Source organism: Mustela putorius, unplaced genomic scaffold (genome assembly GCF_011764305.1).
Source record: "Mustela putorius furo isolate JIRA1106 unplaced genomic scaffold, ASM1176430v1.1 tig00003909_pilon_pilon_pilon, whole genome shotgun sequence".
NCBI classification, from domain to species: domain Eukaryota; kingdom Metazoa; phylum Chordata; class Mammalia; order Carnivora; family Mustelidae; genus Mustela; species Mustela putorius.
In genome coordinates this window covers 40,492,566-40,513,276 of record NW_025422057.1, presented here as the reverse complement: position 1 = coordinate 40,513,276, position 20,711 = coordinate 40,492,566, and the positions used below count along the sequence as shown (strand labels likewise).

Sequence of the window (20,711 nt, the reverse complement as noted above, 5' to 3'; positions counted from 1 at the left end):
AGTGTTCTCCTACCTGGAGCAGTGATCACTGCTATCCAGTTTCCCCCTCCAAGTCTTGTCCCACTTCTTGTGTTTTGTGTCCTTCTGGGCTCTGCACCTGTGGCTCCTTGGCAACATCGCTTCACCCCTCCCTTGGCCCTGTGCTCTTAGCCTCAGCGGCTTCTGCATCCCCCTGGGACTCCAGGGTCCCTTCTGCCCAGGCAGGAGTACTCGCTGGCTCCTCTCACTGCCTGACCACAGCCCCAGGCACACACCCTGATGTGGTTTGTCCACGCCCCCCACCTCCACCAACCTGCAGATAGGAGCCAAGGTTTGAGGACGCCTTTTCTAGCTCTTCTTGGCTTTCCCACATCTGCCCCTCTGGGCTTTCAGCCTGGAGAAGTCACACCAGGACACTGAATCCCGCCACTTTCCTCTCCCCAATATTTGGTCTTTTCTCCTACTGCACTGGGTGAGAGGGACTGAGGGCTCTCTAGCCATTGGCTGCTTTTGGAATTGGGCTTCAGACTCAAGCTGATGTCATCTGTCTGTCTGTTCCCTGGGTCTGTCTGAGGGGCGGAAGCTGAGGGAGAGAGTGTGGGCACTGGGGTCAGACAACCCTGGACGGAAATCCTGGTTATGTTACTTAGGAGCTGAGTGATCCTGAGCAAGTTCCTTAACCTCTCTGAGCCACTTTCCTCCTGTTAAATGGGTACAAGAATGTCTACATCATAAGGATGTGGTCAGCATTAAATGGGGAAGTACTGAGGTCCCCTTGCTGTGCCTGGAGCATCACAGGTGCTCAAGAAATGTTAGTTGTCTTCTCCCCTGCAGCTTCTGTGGCAATGCATGGAGGACTGAGACAGACAGGCAACTCTGGGATGCCTGGAAGGACTCACATCTCCCTGGAAGTGTTTGTAAATCGGGTCAAGATGGTGGATGAGGAGCTCCCTGCTTTACATATCTGGGCCTCTGGGCTGGGCCTTGGAGACCATCCCACCACATGCTTTTTTCCACTGCCCTTCACATAGTGTTTTTGTTTAATGTTTCTGTTGAATTTGCTTTTAAATCCCATCTCCAGACCTATGACCATTCCCAGCAGAATTTGAACTTTTTTGTGAGCTGATGTATTCGGTCTTACTTTGTGCTTTCTATTGTCTTAGTGTTCTAATGCTAGTTGTATTTCATTGTTATAGTGTCTCATGTCTAGTGTTTCTGTTGTTTCTTATTTTTCTTAGATAATTTGTCTCCTGGTTAATAAACTCTACCTTTATCCACTCATTCAGTCATTCCCCAAATAGGTATTGGGGGCTTTCCTCTTGTGTCAGGCACTTTTCTGGCACTCAGGATTCAACAGCGGACACATAGGCCTGGTTTGCCTTCATGAATCTAATGGAAACACCCATCCATTCCAGAATTTGGCAAGCCTCTCCACACCTCAAGTGGGAGCTGGCAGTCCTCCCTCCCAGGCATGAATGGCAAAATATAAAACTGTCCAGAGGAAATTCAAAGAGGTGGGCTTTGGACATTGTGTAGAGTAGTAGTTCTCAAAGAGTGGTCCTTAGACCAGCTCCATTAACATCATCTGGGAACTTATAAAAAATGCAATTATAGCATCCCACCTAAGACCTCCTAAGCTAGAAATTCTGGAGAGGAATTTCAGCTTCCGATTTTAGCATGCCCTCCAGGGGATTTTTTTGTGCTTAAGTTGGAGCTCCAATGGTTATAGGAAGTAATATGGTGACTTCTTCTGAATTAGGATGTATGTTCTCTTAAAATAGAAACATTATGTTCTCATTTCCTCAAAAGTATAGGAAACTAATGGAATCAGAGATTTGGGGCCATACCAGGTGTACTTAAGATTTTATTTATTGCTTCTTAAATATGGCAGGAAACAAAGAGTCCATGCTTGCTGTTCAGGATACAGAAAGAGAACTGACCTGTGTGATGCTGAGAACTGTGCTCACACTTCTGAGAGGCTCAGTACGGAATGCAGGTAAGCAGGGGCACCAAACTCGTTTTGTCACTGCTGGGGAAAACATTAACTGTCTCCCATGATTTATGTCCGTGTTGCCAGGTTTAGCCAAGGAATAACGAACATGAAAGCTGTGGCTAATGTCCATTTGCTGGTTGATGTCCAGTGATCATCAGTAACTTGGTAGACATCTTGGTTGACAAATTTTACTTTTTTTTTTTTTTTTAAGATTTTATTTATTTATTTCACAGAGAGAGATCACAAGTAGGCAGAGAGACAGGCAGAGAGAGAGGAAGGGAAGCAGGCTCCCTGCTGAGCAGAGAGCCCGATGCGGGACTCGATCCCAGGACCCTGAGATCATGACCTGAGCCAAAGGCAGTGGCTTAACCCACTGAGCCACCCAGGCGCCCGACAAATTTTACTTTTAAGATCATTGAATAGAGTTGGGATAGAGATATCTTAAAGTTATGAGACCACATAAATTACCCTCTTTCAAGTAAAATCTATGAATATCCTGCTGCATGGACTAAGTTGCTTTTCAAAAAAATCAGAATTGTAAAATGTAGGTAAAGAAAACTAGCCATTTTTAAGAGGCTTCTAGCCCCTGATGAGTTCAGTAGCTCCATCCATACAATACATTTTTAGCTTCTTATGATCCTGTGACTTCATGTTTTTTTTAATTTGGTGCATTAACTATGCATGTGTATACATTATGTTACAAAGCAGATGTATCAACAAAATGACATCATTGGTTTGGTGATTTAGGGTGTCTTTATCTGAGCCCCTCATAGATCAATGATACCAAATGTAAATAATTATTTCATATCCAGAAACTCTGTAATGTTAGACTATCAAAGATTCCCTGGTGGTACTGGTTAAAATGCATATTCCTAGGCTCACTCCCAGAGATTTAATTAGTAGCCGGTCAAGGTAGAGCTCAGGAATCTTTTTTTTTTTAAAGTAGGCTTCATGCCCCACTCGGAGCCCAGTATAAGGCTTCAACTCAAATTCATAAGATCAAGAGTCAGATGCTTAACTGAATGAACCACCCAGGCAACCCACGGACCTATGTTAAAATAGTCTTCCAAGATGATTTCCATGTAGGGATGCCTGGCCCATAAGTGGCAAATTCCTGTCTCATGGAGCCAACCAGCTCAAGTCCATGTCATGCTGCTTGAATGATCTGATTACTTCCTTGTCCACACATGATCACACCAAATATCAATCCTGCAGAGGGAATTCTTAGGATTACTTTTAAACAAAAGTATGCCACTAGACAAACTTCCTTCATCCGTCCCCCCACTTCAGGAAACTAGCTCAGAATTATATATGTTCGTAACTTTAATTCTGGTTTGTTTTCAATACGAATTTTGGCAGAGAAGAGAGAGAATCGCCCTTGGCCCTGGATTAGGGTATGAACTGGCAATAAGGGATAGAGGTATGATCTAGTTAACATTTATATTAGGTAGGTTCCTAAGAAAAATTCACTGAAAATTTTTTAGAAAAAAATTTCAAAAGCAGAATTTTCATTGAATTAAAAAAAAGGTATTTTGTTTGTTTGTTTTTGTTTTTTAAATTTCTCCAAAGCTTCAGCTTCTCTTTTCCTCTTCTCATTGTAACAGTGGGTATAGATTTTGAAAATTAAAAAAAAAATTATTGGGAAGAGGACACACATATAAAGGGCACAAAACACACTTGGATGTTGAAAGTGAAAGCCTTCTTGTCATTAAAATGAAGGTGCTGAGGCCCCATGGCTCTAGCCCCATACTGTCTGTCTGGTCCTCAGTTGTCCTCAAAGACCACGGCATGGTGCCCTTCATCAAGATCTTCCTGGATGATGACTGGTACCGGGGAGCCTCGCTCAGCATCCTGGAGCAGCTGTCCGTCATCAATGCTGAGGAGTACATGAGCATCATTGTGGGCGCTCTCTGTTCGTCCACTCAAGGCGAGCTGCAGCTGAAGCTGGATCTTCTGCAGGTGATGTCAGGTCTCCCTTTGCGACAGGCTTGCCCGCGGACAGGTGGCCGGTAACAGGCGTTCACATGGGACATTCCCTGGGTCACTGTATTGTCCACGTAGGATTCCTGCTATCGCCAAGGAATCCCACATCCTTCGTAGCCCTGTCAGGCATTCCCTTTCTCTGTCTAGTCCAACCAGGGATGGAGGGGGATGCCATGCAGGGACCACTGTCACCTGCGCATCTCATCCAGCCAGGAGACAAAGGAGCACGGAGAGTTGCATGAGGTGTTCTTCAGGCCTGCAACCCTGCAATGGGCTCACTTCTGTTCAACTTTCTTTGTGCACAACTCATTTGGATATGAGGGGAGCCAGGAACGGTAGTCAGGCTGGGCAGCAACTTCGCAGTGACACGGTCAGCTGGGGAAGTGGAATCTGAGTCAGTGGTGGCCAAGCAGCCGCCTTGTTTACTTGACCAGCATTCAGTGAGTGTCTACCTCCTGGCAGCGGAGGGCCTGGGACACAAGGCCATCCACGAGCTCCCACATTTGGGCTCATAGGAAGTGAGCCATCATTGCAGTGCTGTGTGGTGATGCCCCGGAAAGTACTGGGCACAGGCTTAGCCACGGGAGCAGAGGACTAGGAGAGCCCAGTCCCGCCCCACGTGTTGAGGAAGGTTTGCACAGGGGTTAGTGGAGCTAGGATGAGAATGTAAGGGGCCGACAGAGGCCTGGCCATGGAGGACACAAGGGGAGGAGTAAAACCAGGGTGTCATTTGTGGGTAATCAAGACAAGTGTAGGTTTTTGTTTCTGAAATACTGTTAAGGATCATCAAACAATCGTTACACAGTTAAAGTGGTAACACCTGTCTCACCACCATCCCTTCAACAATTCTGTTGTCGCTCTTCCATTCCTTTTGTCTTTGAGGCCTTACAGTTTTAAAGATTCCCTTTCTTTTGTTGTATGCTGTTGAAGAGAAGAGCAGAGGAAAATGCGAGTATCCCCCAGGGACCTCTCAAATACATGGGCAGCACAACTCCATGCACAACGTATGCTTGTGTCTCCGTGACATGCTGCCTTTGATCACCGGTGAATTAAAAAAAAAAAATACAGAGTTGCTCTGACTTCCAAAATTAAACCAGCAGGCTTACTCAGCCATGACTATTTCCATACAAAACCCTTCTAACATTTAGAGAATGGTGCTTGGTTTCTTTTACCTACTTGCTTCTCCACAGAGCCAGTCACTCTGTCACATGACTGCCGGAGATGTGTGTTCCCATCGCCACATGGCCTGAGCCGGCATGCTTGGCATGGCCAAAGCATCACGAGAAGCCAATCCCAAAGGACAGAATGACCATAATTACCACACATTTCACAGATGACCAGAACCAAAGCAGTGATTTAGTTGTAGAGCCAAAGAAATCAGCTTTAAATGAAATAAAACCAGACTTACGTGAAACAAAAAGTTAACTGTCTTGAAAGATAAAGATACTAGAGTCCCATGATGATGTGAGGTAAACGGACAGAGAGGGCTGTGTGAGAGACAGTAAGGGGGAGAGAGATATTAAGAACTGAAGGCAGTTTATAGCTTGGGAAGACTTTAGCTTCCTATGATCCAGTCTTAATGTTCCAGCAGAGACATGGCCAGAAAGCATCTAATACAAATTATGAGTTGAGCTTGAATCTGAGACTAATGGCTTAAAATCTGGGGATCTTTCCTCTTTAGCATGCTATTATTACATTTTTTTCTCACGTGTCTGTCTTCAGCCTGATTCACATGAGCCTTGCTGATAAGCAACAGAGAAGGCATATGACCAAAGTCGTGAGGACTTGGGTTTCCTGGAGGATGAATCATTGAAATCCCCATCTGTTTCTGGTATTTTCATATTGCAAGTCCAACAGATCCACAGGGGGGAAAGTTTTGACTTTCCTTTGCTTGGCGAGAACAAGTGTTTCTATGTCCATTACAGAGTACTCTGCATTGCTCGTGAAAAGTTCATCTTCTTTGCTGTGCCGCCCGGAGGCACCTTATTGGAGTCCTGCTACCCTTGGGTAATAGGACTGCATTTCTAGAATTAGCAATGTAAAGTCTTTCTGGTGTTTTACAGATTCAATATAGTTTCAGAATCATGCTTTCAAGGGATTAACACTGTGTAAGCTTATTTAACAAAGTCATACCCTGTTGTTCAATGTGCCATCTTCTCCATGGGTTCTGGGTCACTGCTGCATGGTTGCAGGGTGGTGCCTGGAGCTGCCTAGGGCTCTCCCAGGCCTCTGTTGCTCTGGTGGGTGGTGCGGAGGCGTGGGGCTGCTCCCGCCTGGCCCCCCAATGAGTCATGTGAGTGACTCTCCAATGTTTGCTGGAGTCTGATATAAAATCTGTATTTTTTCTAAACATTTGGGAACCTGCTGGAACTTTTAGAAACAAAGATGGCAAATTAGCTCTTTCTGGCTGGATCTCGCTCTTTAGAAGCTGCACGTGGACTCTGCCCGAAGCCCTGGGCCTGCAAAGTGAGTCAGATGTAGGATGAGGGGAAATGATGGAGTAGGGTGGCCTCAAAGGTAGAACCCTCAGTCCTCCCTCTCCAAGGTTTGCCATCTCTGACATGCATTTCTATCCAGGTGGGACCTTCACTTCTTTTCTCTGAGGCAGTTGGGCAGCAGCTTTGGAGGAGAGAATTCCTCCAGAAACACCCGCCTTCGGGCAGTTTCCAGAATCCAGGTGGCGCTTTCATACCAACACACAAGCACATGTGACTTCACCACCTAATCCTGGCAAATGATAATTGAGTTAAAGAATAATGTAAGCAAATGAATTTCCTCCCCACTGCCAGTGGGACTGTGATTGGGTTATGCACAAATTCAGATTGATCTGCTAATATACATTTAGCTGTTCAACTCTGGGCTTAATCACATTACCTCACGAGTCTTCCAGCATGACACATGGAAAATTATGAGGAATAACACATAATAGAATGTGAAATAAATCCGGTTAGTCCTAATGTCGTTAACGCTTTGCAGCAGACATCCATTTTATAGATTCAAGCTGGAGGGATACTAACTCCGAGACGATGACATGGTAACTGAGTTAAGGAGGAGAAAATGTGCTTAACGTTGACCTTTCTTGAAATGTGTCAACCCTAGCCTGATTACTTTGACTTCAGCTGATTAAATTTACTCCCTTCCGCAGGCTTGCAAGCCCCGGTGATGCATTGCCACGCAAAGTTGAATGACAGTAATGGAGACCCTCCTCCTAGGCCCCCAGTTCCTGACAAATCGTTTCCCGAAGTAGCACAGTATTTATTTTCCTTTATGATAGAAATGTTTCTCTTTAGTTGCTATGAAATTAAGCCTTTGTAATTGGATTTTGGACTCTTTACTTTATGACTCTGCAAATATGAAATTAACCCCATCCCAAGAAATAATAGAGCCGTCTAAGTTCTAATGAGATTACCCCCATTTTAGATAATGATTTTGAATTTAATAAATCAAACAAAGCAACAATTAAGGACAGCCATTTCTTTCTCCTCCCCCCTCCCAACAGGAGGAGAAAGGAGCCATCTAGGAATTACAGGGGACAGACCCTCTGCGAGACACGGGTCTTAAGAAGGACTTCATTGGGTTGTTCTGTTGTAAAAGTATCTGCTCTCAACACTCTTTGAAGTATAGAGTCCTTTTGAATGATATCTGGTGTCAAATTAGATGATTGGAAGGTGGCTTCTTGGATAAGAGGGGAGTTTGGTGGTCACCCAAGTGCCTGTAATTTGATTTGTTTGCTTTTTGATCATTTTCCCTTTTTCATACTTGTTTTGTCATGTGTCCTTGTGATAAATGGCATAGTTTCATTCAATTCATTTACCTTCAACAACCTCCTACTGGTTCTAGGAGACACAGAAAGCACTCCTATCAGTTTAGAGGGTTTGACATCCTAGAACTTAAAATTTCCCAATGTCTTGGTGATTGGTGACCAGGCAAAAGGCCATGCTCTACCATATACCAGTGCTCATCCTTTTACATGGAATGTCAATTGGTGGGAGGAACCACCACCACCAACACACTTCAAGGTCAGAGTGGGTTTCCAACTTGGTGGAAGAAATAATATTCTGTTGGGAGTGAGTTGCTCCTACAAGGCAGGCACAGATGGAGCAGATCTGTGTGTGGCTTGTCCTGGCCCCAAGTCCCATGGTGGTGCATAGGCACAGGCTGCTGCTGCTATGATGCATCAACATGGAGAAAGGCCTTGCTTGTCTTGAAGGCTTAGTGTTGCTCCAGTGGCTAGTGGGGAGACATGGGGTTGAACTTCACACTCACTAAGCATCACCCTTCTGGAGAACCTGTTTTAACAGTCTACATGCTTCTTTTGAGGACCTGCCTATAAAATCAAATTTCCCTGGGTTTTGAGCCAAATTCAGAAGTAGGCCATATATTTTCCTCCCTTCTTTCCTTCCTTCCTTCCTTCCTTCCTTCCTTCCTTCCTTCCTTCCTTCCTTCTCTCCCACCCTCCCTCCCTCCCTCCAAAACATTTGTCAAACCTAATGTACACCACACACTGTTCTCAATGAATGGCACATTGTAAGTGCTCAATAAATGTTTGATTTTAGAAGGAAACAAAAGTTTGTCTAGGAATAGCTCAGTGACCTGGAGAAGGCAGATTCTGCCATGAATGTTATGATAGCCTAAAATTCACACGTGCTCTATTCTATAAGCTAGAGTTATGCTTCCTTCCTTTAAACGTTTCTCTCCTCTACCTTGATTCCTTCATATTTCCACACCAGATATCAAGCCGATTCACTTTACCATCTTTCTTCATTTAACAGAGGCACTCATGTTTGCATAGAAAGGGAGACACATAATGATAAGCTACCTTATGGCGATTTCACTGTGAGTCTTTGCAGTACAAGGGATGGCTCATCCCACTTATTCAGCAAACATTTATGAAGTGTGTGCTACATTCCATGGCATGGAGTTGCCTGATTTCACAGAACTTCAGTCTAGTGGAGGGCTGAGACAATTTCCAAGTCTCTTCATGGCAGCGTGAAGAGAGTCTGATTCAACAATTGACGGGGGGCTGTGTGAGCCCTTGACCTGGGGGCAGTACAATTCAGCGGTCAAAGGACACTTCCTGGAGGGAGATGCATCGAAGTTAAGACCCAGGACAGGAAACCAGTGCAAACCCTGAGCATAGGCCTTGGCAGCATTCATTTGAAAGGAGGCACTGAGGGGAAACCTAACTAAAAGGAAGAGGAACAAGGTGGATACGGTTTCAGAATCACTCTCAGGTAGCCCGCTGCTCCCACAACTTGACCAGGGAAGAGCACGTGCAAGGCTTTGGCAGTGGTGTGCGGGAGCTTGACCTTAACAAGCTGCCTCCTGGGTTTCCTCATTTTTATCCTGTTGGTGTTTCAGTCTCTCCTCAGGATCCTGGAGACCCCCAAAGGCCGTGCTGCTTTCAGAGTGTCCAGTGGCTTCAATGGACTCCTGTCGCTGCTCTCTGACCTGGAGGGGTCGCTCCAGGAGCCCCCGCTGCAGACGTGGGTGATGGTGCCCCCCAGCCAGACCCTGGACCTGGTCCTGCACACCCTTTGTGCCTTGTCCGCGGCATTGCACCTGGACCCCGTCAATGGTGACTTCTTCAAGAGGAATGGGCTTTTTGAGAAGTTGGCGGAAGACCTCTGTTTGCTGGGCTGTTTTGGAGCCCAGGAGGAAGAGGGAGCCCCTCTGCACTCCGGGGCAGACACGAAAGCCAGGCCATTTGCTGATTTGCTGAGTGTGGCCTTTACCTCTACGAGCCCATTCCCACCCAAGATACAGAGCTGCCTCCAGATCCTCAGCTTTCTGGACAGCATGGCCAGTGGCACCCTTCACCTGCGCAGAGACCTGAAGGAGTCCCCAAGGGCTGGGCAGGACCCAGTTGTGAATGCCCAGAAGGAAGAAGCTGGCAGGGATGCCCAAGGCAACTTCAAGCAGTGGCCAGATCTGGAGGAGAGGTAGAGCTTTGCCGCCTGCTTCTGTAATTGGGTCATGAATGCCTTGCTCTCTCCCGTTTTCTCCCCAATATCCTGTGCATGTGTAGTAGGTCGGAAGCCTAGACCTTCAAACTGGGGCGGTGGTGGGATGTGTGGGAGGGTGCACAAATGTCACGTGTCTTTCTTCCCTTTAAATCAAATTAACTTTGACTTAAATCTCCTCTACTGTGGGAGCTGGCAGAGAACCAATCTGAGTCAATACGTGGTTAGAGGATGCTTTTGAGTTATACAAGAACTGGGGGGCTTCTCAGATCTTGGAAGCCAAGGGCAGAACTCTGCCGATAAGCTCACTTTCTCCACCGCCATCTTTGCTGCTGCTCCGGGGAGACTTGGTGCCTGTGCCCAGCCACCCTGCTGTCCTGGGCAGCCTTTGCCCACACCCCCCCCCCCGCTGCCATGCCTCTGCTTTGCCAGAAATGAGGTCATTTGACTTGCAGGATGACCACAGTAACCTTTTCTCCTATTCTTTCTGGCTGCTTTCACTTCTCATAACAAAAACAGTCATCACTGCTTACCTCTCAGGGCCTTCTCCTCCATGAGCCCAGACTTTTATAGACAACGCTCTACTTTCATTCGCACAAAACAGACTTCCACTAAAGCGATTGAGCACAAAGAGCACTGCTCCTTCCTTTGGAAATGCAGGGGAAGAAAATGAAAGAACATAACAGCAATAGTGGGTTATCGTATTTTTTTTTTCTTTTTAAGATTTTATTTATTTATTTGTTTAACAGAGATCACAAGTAGGCAGAGAGGCAGGCAGAGAGAGAGGAGGAAGCAGGCTCCCTGCTGAGCAGAGAGCCTGATGTGGGGCTCGATCCCAGGACCCTGGGATCATGAACTGAGCTGAAGGCAGAGGCTTTAACCCACTGAGCCACCCAGGCACCCCAGTGGGTGGGCTATCTTTTTTATTCTCCTCAGGTAGCAATGACAAAACACAAATTAATATTGCAATAAACTATCTTGCCTTCTACCTCTCCACACTGTCTGACCTTTGCTGCCATGGCTCTCCCTTCTGAGAGACGTTGTACCCATTTATCCAAAGATGTTGGATTGGCCATGCAGCAGTGCTGGGGGTTGTTGGTGAGGGGGACGAATGCCAAATCTCCAACCATGTAGATAATCATATCATTGTTCTTGTTTCTCCAGCTAATCTGCTAAATTAATTGGTTTTCTAACCTTGCATTTGTGCAGGCACCAACTTGCTCATGAAGTATTTATTGCTGCCTTTGATTTGCTGATTTTTTTTAAATTAATTTTTTATTTTTTATAAACATATATTTTTATCCCCAGGGGTACAGGTCTGTGAATCACCAGGTTTACACACTTCACAGCACTCACCAAAGCACATACCCTCCCCAATGTCCATAATCCCACCCCCTTCTCCCAAACCCCCTCCCCCCAGCAACCCTCAGTTTGTTTTGTGAGATTAAGAGTCACTTATGGTTTGTCTCCCTCCCAATCCCATCTTGTTTCATTTATTCTTCTCCTACCCACTTAAGCCCCCATGTTGCATCACAACTTCTTCTTGAAAAGGACTTTTGTTCATGAAAAAAATTGGCCTTTCACGCTCTTTTCTTGACTATTTTCACTATCAAGTTTATGGTAGCCGCCTAAAGTGAGTCGGGGCAGTGTTGTCTCTTCTATTCTCTGGAAGAGTTATATAAATAAAGATCACTGTTCTTATTCCTTAGCTTTGTGATAGAATTTGCCAGTAAAAACCTCATAAGCCCCATGTTTCCTTGTAAGAAGATTTATTTTTCTGAGAATAAACTTCTTGAATCATTCTCAGTAATTTTTCATGTTCATTTTCCCATTCTGAGTTCCAATTTACTGGCTGGTATAAATAAGGCTGTTCCCAATATCCTTTTAACTTTTTGCTCCTGACATCATTTGCTGCTTTTCTCTCCCCTGCACCCCTACACCCCAGCATTCTGGACAGATTTTTATTTATCAGCATTTCTCAGGGGCCAACTTTCAGCTTTTTATATCTCTCATACGTACTTTTTTTTTTTAAATATTTTATTTATTTGACAGAGTTAGAGAGAGAGCACAAGTAAGCAGAGCGTCAGGGAGAGGGGGAGAGAGAGAAGCAGGCTCTCTGCTGAGCAGGGAGCCTGATGTGGGGCTCGATCCCAGGACCCTGGAGTCATGACCCGAGCTGAAGGCAGCTGCTTAACCAACTGAGCCACCTGGGCGCCCCACATACGTACGTTTTAAATTTCTGTTTTCATTTGGTTGTTCTTATTATGTCCTCAACTTTCTTTGGGTTCATTCTGGTATTCTTCTCTTTAATTTAATTGATTAGGAGACTTCTTAAATGCAAATTTTTGTCACTTTACTTGAGCTGTATCATGCAACTTTCATTATGTTGCACTTTCGATATTATTTAGTCCTAAATATTTTAATTTCTTTTGTGACTTGTAGTTTGATTCTTGAGTCTTATTTGAATTATGAATTTCCAAAGTTACAGAGTATTTTTGGTCATCTTTCATTGTTGTTGAGTTCTAATTTTATCATCATGAGAGAAGGTGGGCTGTATGATGGCCATGCTCTGAAATTAGTTGAACTTGACCTTGTGGCCTCCCATGTGACTAATCTTCATAAGTGTTCCATGGGTGCTTGAAAAGAATGCATATTTTCCAGTTGTAAAACTCAGTGTTCTATTTATGTCCTTTACATCAAATTCATCTATTGTCTTCTTCAAATTTTCAGATTATTTAATCTGCTTGATACATCACTTACTAAGCTGTCTTAGATATTTTTCATCGTAGTGATAGATTTGCCAATTTCTGTTCATTTTTGCCTTACATCTGAGGATATTGGAATCACACATCTTGATAATTTTTACATCATCTCATGGAATCAGAAATTTTTACCTTCTATGGTGACCCTCTTTATCCCCAATAATATATTTTGCCATAAAAACAATTTTGTGTAACCATAAAAAGGCTATGCTAGCTTTCTTTTGGTTAGAATGTGCCTGGAATTAAAAAAAAAATTCTATTGTTTCAGGCTTTCTGGGTCCTAATGTTTTTGGTGTTTCTTTTGTCAACACTAAAGAGTTGGTTTTGTTTTTGCTTTATTTTGTCATTTAACCCAGTGTGGTATTTTTTGGTTATGGAAGCATGTGCTTTGTTTACATTTTTATAATTACTAATATGTTTGGAATGATTTCTACTTTGCTATTTTGTATTTTCCATGGTCCCCCTTTTTCTTTTGATTTTTTTCCTTGTCTTCTTTTGAATTATTGGAATTTTAATTTTTTAATTTAAATTTTCCCATTGACTAACTTGGATCTTATACTCTCTATTAGTCTTTTAGTGATTGCACTAAAATAATTTAACAGTTCTCTTCATAATGTTTAATCCTTTACTCTGTTTACCATTGCTATTTATCTTCATCCTCTTCCCAATATATATGTGTTCCATGTGTAATATGTAAACTTAATTCAACTCTTAAATGTACACTTACATTTCCAATGTATATATTACTGTTGCCTAATATTAATTTTGGGCCATGATCAATCTAATCTAAATCTAATTTTAGCAAATCCAACAAATAAGGCATGTATTCATATATTTTTTGTTGAGGTATAATTGACATATAACATTATATTACTTTCAGGTATAAAACATAGTTATTCAATATTTATGTATACAAATATTTTAAAGACTATATGAGAGAGAGAGAGAGAGAATGCTTGAGTGGGCTGAGGGGCAGAGGGAGAGAATCTCAAGCAGACTTCTCACGGAGTGTAGAGCTCGACGTGGGGCTTGAGCTCACAAGCCTTGAGGTCATGACCTGAGCAGAAACCAAGACTTGGATGCTCAACCAACTAAGTCACCCAGGCACCCCTCAGTATTTGTATATATTGGGAAATGACCTCCACAGTAAGTCTGGTAATTAGCATCCATCACCAAACTAGTTACAATTTTTTTTTCTTGTGATAAGTGCTTTTTAAGTTTTATTCTCCTTGCAACTTTCAAATATACAATATAGTAATATTAACTGTAGTCACCACCATTAACTGTAGTCACCATCAACTGTAGTTTTCAAATATACAATATAGTAATATTAACTGTAGTCACAACTGTAGTTGTACCTTATGTTCCCATGACTTATTTATTTTAAAACTGGAAATTTGTACCTTTTGACTGCCTTCACTTATTTTGCCAACCCTCTATGCCTTGCTTCTGGCAACCCTCTGTGTAATCTTTATATCTATGAGCTCTTTTTTTGTTTTTAGGTTTCATATGTAGGTGAGATCATATGGTATTTGTCTTTCTCTGAAGCATATTACTTAGCATAATGCCCTCAAGTTCCATCCATGTTGTCACAAATGATAAGATTTCCTTCTTTCTTATGGCTGAATAATATTCCACTATGTATTTGTACCACATCTTCATCCATTCATTTAATGATCACTTAGGTTGTTTCTGTACCCTGGCTATGGTAAAGAATGCTGTAATAAACATAGGGGTACATGTATCTTTTTAAGTTGGTGTTTTCACTTTCTTCAGATAAATGTCCAGAAATGGAATTGCTGGATCATATGGTAGCTCTATTTTTAATTTTTTGAGATATCTTCATATTGTTTTCCATAATGGCTGTACCCATTTATATTCCCACCAGTAGCACATGAGTGTTCCTCACCAACACTTGTTATTTCTTGTCTTTTTGATGATAACCATCCTAACAGGTGTTGAGGTGGTGTCTCATTGTGATATTGATTTGCATGTCTTTAATGATAAGTGATGTAAAACACTTTTTCATCACCTCTATATCTTCTTTGAAACATCTCTTTGGATGTTCTTCCCATTTTTTAAAAAAGATTTTATTGACTTATTTGACACAGAGAGAGAGAACACAAGCAGGGAGAGCAGAAGGCAGAGGGAGAGGGAGAAGCAGGCTTCTAGCTGAGCAAGGAGCCCCATGTGGGGCTTGATCCCAGGACCCTGGGGTCATGACTTGAGCCGAAGGCAGTTGCTTAAGCAACTGAGCCATCCAGGCATCCCATTCTGTCCATTTTTTTAAAAAATTTTTATTTTTTATAAACATATATTTTTATCCCCAGGGGTACAGGTCTGTGAATCACCAGGTTTACACACTTCACAGCACTCACCAAAGCACATACCCTCCCCAATGTCCATAACCCCACCCCCGTTCTCCCAACCCCCTTCCCCCCAGCAAACCTCAGTTTGTTTTGTGAGATTAAGAGTCACTTATGGTTTGTCTCCCTCCCAATCCCATCTTGTTTCATTTATTCTTCTCCTACCCACTTAAGCCCTCATGTTGCATCACCACTTCCTCATATCAGGGAGATCATATGATAGTTGTCTTTCTCCACTTGACTTATTTCTCCACTTGACTTATTTCGCTAAGCATGATACGCTCTAGTTCCATCCATGTTGTCGCAAATGGCAAGATTTCATTTCTTTTGATGGCTGCATAGTATTCCATTGTGTATATATACCACATCTTTATCCATTCATCTGTTGATGGACATCTAGGTTCTTTCCATAGTTTGGCTATTGTGGACATTGCTGCTATAAACATTCGGGTGCACGTGCCCCTTCGGATCACTACATTTGTATCTTTAGGGTAAATACCCAGTAGCCCATTCTGCCCATTTTTGATTGGATTTTTTTTTAGTATTGAATTGTATGAACTCTTTATATATTTTGGGTATTGACCATTTTATCATATATAAATTTGAAAAATATTTTCTCTCATTCTGTAGGTTCCCTTTTTGTTTCACTGCTGTACAGAAGTTTTTAAATTTAATGTTAGTTCTACTGGTTCATTTTTGCTTTTGTTATTTTTGATTTTTGTCAAATCCATAAAATCATTGCCAAGACCAATGTCAAGGAGCTTACCCTCTTTTATCTTTTAGCAGCTTTATGGTTTCAGGTTTTATGTTCACAGCAAGTCTTTAATCCATTTTGGGTTAATTTTTGTGTATGTGTAAGGCGATGGTCCAGTTTCATCCTTTTGCATGTGGCTGTCTAGTTTTTTCTCAACAGCATTCATTGAAAAGACTGTCCTTTCCTCACTGCATCATCTTGGCTCCTAAATTGGCTCGTAAATTAATTGACAACATGTATGTGGGTTGATCTGATCTCTCTATTCTGTTCCATTAATCTATGTATCTTATGCCAATGCCATACTATTTTGATTACTCTATCTTTGTAATATCTCTTGAAATCAGGGATCATGATGCTTCCTGCTTTGTTCTTGTTTCTCAAGGTCATGACATCTCTCACTGCAGTGGTACCACAGTGGCACCTTGTGAGATGGCCTTGACCAGATTCCAGGCCCTTCTCTTCTTGCTTTGTCTTGGGGAGAATTCCCTTTCTGAGGCTCCCTGATCTCTCTGTTCTGGGGAAGGGTGTCCTCGAGGAGGCCTTTACCCTGGCCACCTGGAGAGCATGGAGGTCAATTTGGTATCTCAGCATTGAACCTCATTCTACCAGCTGTTAGAGGGCAGGGAAGTAGTTGTCGGCACCAGAAGGCATTAGTAAGTGGTTTTGAGTGATGAGAAGCCATAGTCATTTTTCAGATGTCTCTGGGGGCTAAGCTCTAAACACTTCTATTCATTTAATTCCCTTCCAATCCTAGAACTTTACTAATAAAGAAACCAAAGCTAAGAAAGGATAAATGGCCAAAGTCACACATTTAGTAATTAAGCAATAGAATCAAATTATAATCCTAGGTCTATTTTCAAAACCTATGTGTGTGTCTGTGTGGCTGTGGGTTTCTATGGGTATGTGTTTTTCCTGCTTCTTCTGGAAACTCCAACAATAATGGCGATGATTTTCCAAATGTTCTGACATAATAGCTTACTGTTTAAAGTTGGTCTCTAACCTATGGATGGCATCAACCCACATTCTTTACTGATTAATCCTGTGTCAGATGTCACCTTGGTTTCATGATGAGTAATTTTTAAATGTATAAGAGTCAGATTTCATAAATAGAGCAATTTTTTCCTCATTAAAAGAAATACATCACCCTCGACCTTTCCTAATGGTTAGAGAATAAGTGAAAACCTATCCTCTCTCTCATGAGAGAATCTGGGGGATAAAGGCAGGGCGGTGGGCTGAGAATAGGGGACAGGTTGCTTATCCCTGCCCACCAAGAACATTTGGCATCTTCTTGGACAAGTGCCTTGGCTCAGCCCTGTCTGTGCAAAGTGGACCTTGCTCTCCAGGGAGGAGGGGCAGAGGCTATGGGCCTTGGACTCAGACCAAATGCTCTATGCCTTCATGGCCATGTTCCTTGGGCCTATTGCTTTATCTATGTGAGCTTCAATTTCCTGATTTGAAGGCAGTGGTAATAAAAGTATCCACTTTGAAGGCTGCCATGAGGTTGGGGTTGGAGATGATAATGGTGCTGGTCATCGTGACCACAGCTGCTGTCTTCCAAGTACTTGTGTGCCAGATGCTGTGCTCAGATTTCCACAAGCATTAGTTGGTTTAATTCATGTAACAACGATGATTTAAGTAACACTGCTCACAAAATGGAAATGATATATTATGGAATTGCCCAAATACATATGCAATGTGCAAGACTCTGTTGGCTGTCAGAGGACTTGTTTCCTGCCTAGGCTTCGACCTCTCCTGGCCTCTGCTGAGCCTCATGGGCGGACTTCTGTTCATTATATCAACAAAAGGGACAATATCAATGACTTAGAGTTTGAACCCAAGTTGTGGCTATAATGCTCATCTGTAAGGGGACATGCTGCCCAAGATGGCAGTGTGCACCAGGCAAAGACAAGGTGGCAGGGGGTGCTCGGCTGACCAGAGCCCTAACCAGTCCTTTGTCCTCCTCTGCTGCTATTCATCTGGAATTAATAATCATTCAGTAAATATCATGGCATCGAAAACCCAGTAAGATTTTAATTTCTGATGTATATAATATATGCTCTCAATTCAAAAGACCCAGCGAGAATGCTTGGCAAACTGTGAAGTTGAAGTATGTAAACCTTTTTTGCCTTTTTCACAGTAGTTGTGGCTCAAATATTTCTACATACCCATGCTCCTAGGATAGTCTAGGGGTTTGCTGGAGTCAGAAGCTTTGCAGACCAGGCTGCATGAGGGCCTGACTTTTTGCAGCTCTCTCTGAGACCTGGGGCCCTGGGATGGAGGCATTTTGGAGGGTGTCCCTCTGATGCTAGCCCTCACTCAGTCCGCCTTGAAATCAGCACCCCATTCTCCAAGATTCAATGGCTGGGGCAGTGTTGGATCTGGATCTTAGGTGCCTTGGAGGGTGGCCTGGCTTTTTCCCTGGTAACTCCCCTGAGCTGTCCCCTCCCAAAGGGGTCTTGCTCTGTCACACCTGCCATTCAAACCGGGCTTGCTTTTCCATGCTCCTCTGGATGACCAGGAATTGAATGAGTGGCATGTACCCATGCAGACATTATGGGGGAACTTGTGCTTGTGCACATGTGAGTACATTGGGTGTTGGCTGTGCATCTCAGGTGTGAGAACCCAGCTGAGCAGGAAGCATCTGCCCAAAGCCTATCATCCCTTCTGTGGAGCTGTGGCTTTGCAGGGAGCTTTCTCTTAAACCGCCATGCACTAGTCAGCCTTGACACACAGCTGATGTTTCATTTTGGGCAGTTTCACTTCTGGCAGCCAGCCATGGTCTGGAAGCAGGTGATCCTCCTTCTGACGAATTGTAGGCAGGCCAAGGGTAGCCTGATGCGGAGTCCCATGCCCGTGTCATCCACATGACTCCGTCTCTAGGTATTTTATCACTTCCGTTGCCACAGGAGGGGTGTGTAGGGCACAAGAAGATATTTGGAGAGACAGAGAGACCACATTCACATAACTTTTATTACCGCGTATTATTAGAATTTTCTAATAATATTTATTATTAGCTGCTATTGATTTCTTACTGTGCCTAATTTATAAATTAAACTTTATCATAGGTATGTATGTTTTGGGGAAAAAACCCCAGGATATACAGGATTTGGTGCCATAACGAGGACTATGGTTTCTCGTGGCTCTTTTTTTTTTTTAAAGATTTTATTACTTTATTTGAGAGAGAGAGAGTTTGTCAGAGCAAGAGAGTGTGAGAGAGTGCATGCGCACTTGCATTGAGAGGCAGGGCAGAGGGAGAAGCAGGCTCCTTGCTGAGCAGGAAGCTGTCTCGAAGCCAGTCTTGGGGCTTCCTAGGACTCTGGGATATCATGACCTGATCTGAGCTGAAGGCAGCCACTTTACCAACTGAACCCCCCAGGTGCCCCTCTTATTGTGGCTTTTGAGATCTCTGACTGTGCAGCTGCCATGCAGCCTAGTGCAGACCTAGTCCCCGCTCTGCTGCATGATGGCCACCCTAGAGTGTCCCTAACATATCTCCCGGACAGCGGTGACATGGCTCTTCCTTCAGAAGGCTGCTCCTGCCTGTGCCTCTCTGGCTTACCCCCGGTACACATCTAGTCTGGAGAACATGAGTCCAGAATTTCAGTAAGCACTCAGGGAATGCCTGTACTGGTGCCAAGCGCTCGGGGTCAGGCACTGGTGAGTACTTGGGGGAAGGGGCAACTGACCCCCTGCCCTAGCCCTACAGCTGGGTGTGGGAGAATCAGAAGTGTGAGCAGATCATTATACCACTGGTGGATGCCACCCAGGGCATCCCCAGAAAATAAGGGGGAATGGAGCAGCGCACCTGACACAGCCTGGGAGAGGGGTTCCGTGGGGCCTTCCTGGGTGAGACGATCCCTGAGCTAAGCTAGGATGAGAGAGACCGGTGCCTGGAATGGGAGGGTTTGGAAAAGGCATTCCCAAGCCTGAAATACAGACCCCACAGCAGCCACACTGAGTGAGGAAAGCCCAAGGCCTTGGCAGGGATGATGGACTTAGAGCCACACATTTGAGGGCAGTGCTGAGATGTGAGCCTGGAAAGGGGTCCAGGCGTGAATGACTCCCAGGCTGGCAAGGTGGGGGATGGTATTTCGTGGGGGAGCAGGCAGACAAGTTGCAGCGGCCACTCTGATGTATGTGTATGTGTGTGAATGTGTGACTGTGGTTTTGTGTATGAGTGTGTGTGTGTGTGTGTGTGTGTGTGTGTGAGAGAGAGAGAGAGTGTGGAGGGAGAGAGATGGATAGAAATGAGAATGAGGAGGGGGAGGAAAGCAAGAGCTGGGGGTCTCTCCCCTGGAGTGATGGCGATGACTGGCATCCAGACAACAGGTTGCTCATGGGAGAACGTTTTGAGACCTATTTAGGACATACTGTCTGGCCTTGGTAGCCAATGGGATGAGTGTGGAGGAGGAGGGACTGGCGCAGGCCCTGATAGGGAAGCGCTGGTAGAAGATCTGGTTTGGGAGAAGGTGGTGGTTGTCTTGGGTAGCCCGTGCAGACTGCCAAAATGAGATTGTATTCTTTTTAATTTTCCAATGAATCACTCAGGAATCCACTGACCTTAGTAAGAAGAGATAGAGTAGCTTGAGCTGCCCAGAGAATTTGGATATCATCAGGATGAGGGATAGTCTGACTTCCACAGCTAAGCAGGAAAAATACATGGATGGATCTGAGCACCATGCCTTACCCTGTGCCGCTTCCATGGTCACAGGGTGGGGAGATGGGGATAGCCAAACTCAGGCTCTGTGTGATGTGATGTGGTCTCACTGGTTCTGATATCCCCACAGGCCTCTGGATTCTTTGAATGAAATGACATCACTCTTACATTGTAAAACTCGACCAAGCACCCCTCTTCCCCTCTCCTCAGCTCTAGGCCTTGAGAGATATAGATAATCATTTATATAGTCTTGG

General features: G+C 44.1%; 1 protein-coding gene across 6 annotated transcripts in view; it reads left to right on the top strand.

The window, feature by feature from the left end:
• The window catches only part of WDFY4 (WDFY family member 4), a 268,674-nt gene that overhangs the window by 40,076 nt on the left and 207,887 nt on the right, over positions 1 to 20,711 (top strand). For all 6 annotated transcript variants that reach the window (XM_013063131.2, XM_004765845.3, XM_004765846.3 and 3 more), the window contains exons 10-12: positions 1,871 to 1,975; positions 3,741 to 3,931; positions 9,317 to 9,897. In XM_013063131.2, the coding sequence (XP_012918585.1) occupies positions 1,871 to 1,975; positions 3,741 to 3,931; positions 9,317 to 9,897 (877 nt within the window). The remainder of the gene's footprint in view (positions 1 to 1,870; positions 1,976 to 3,740; positions 3,932 to 9,316; positions 9,898 to 20,711) is intronic.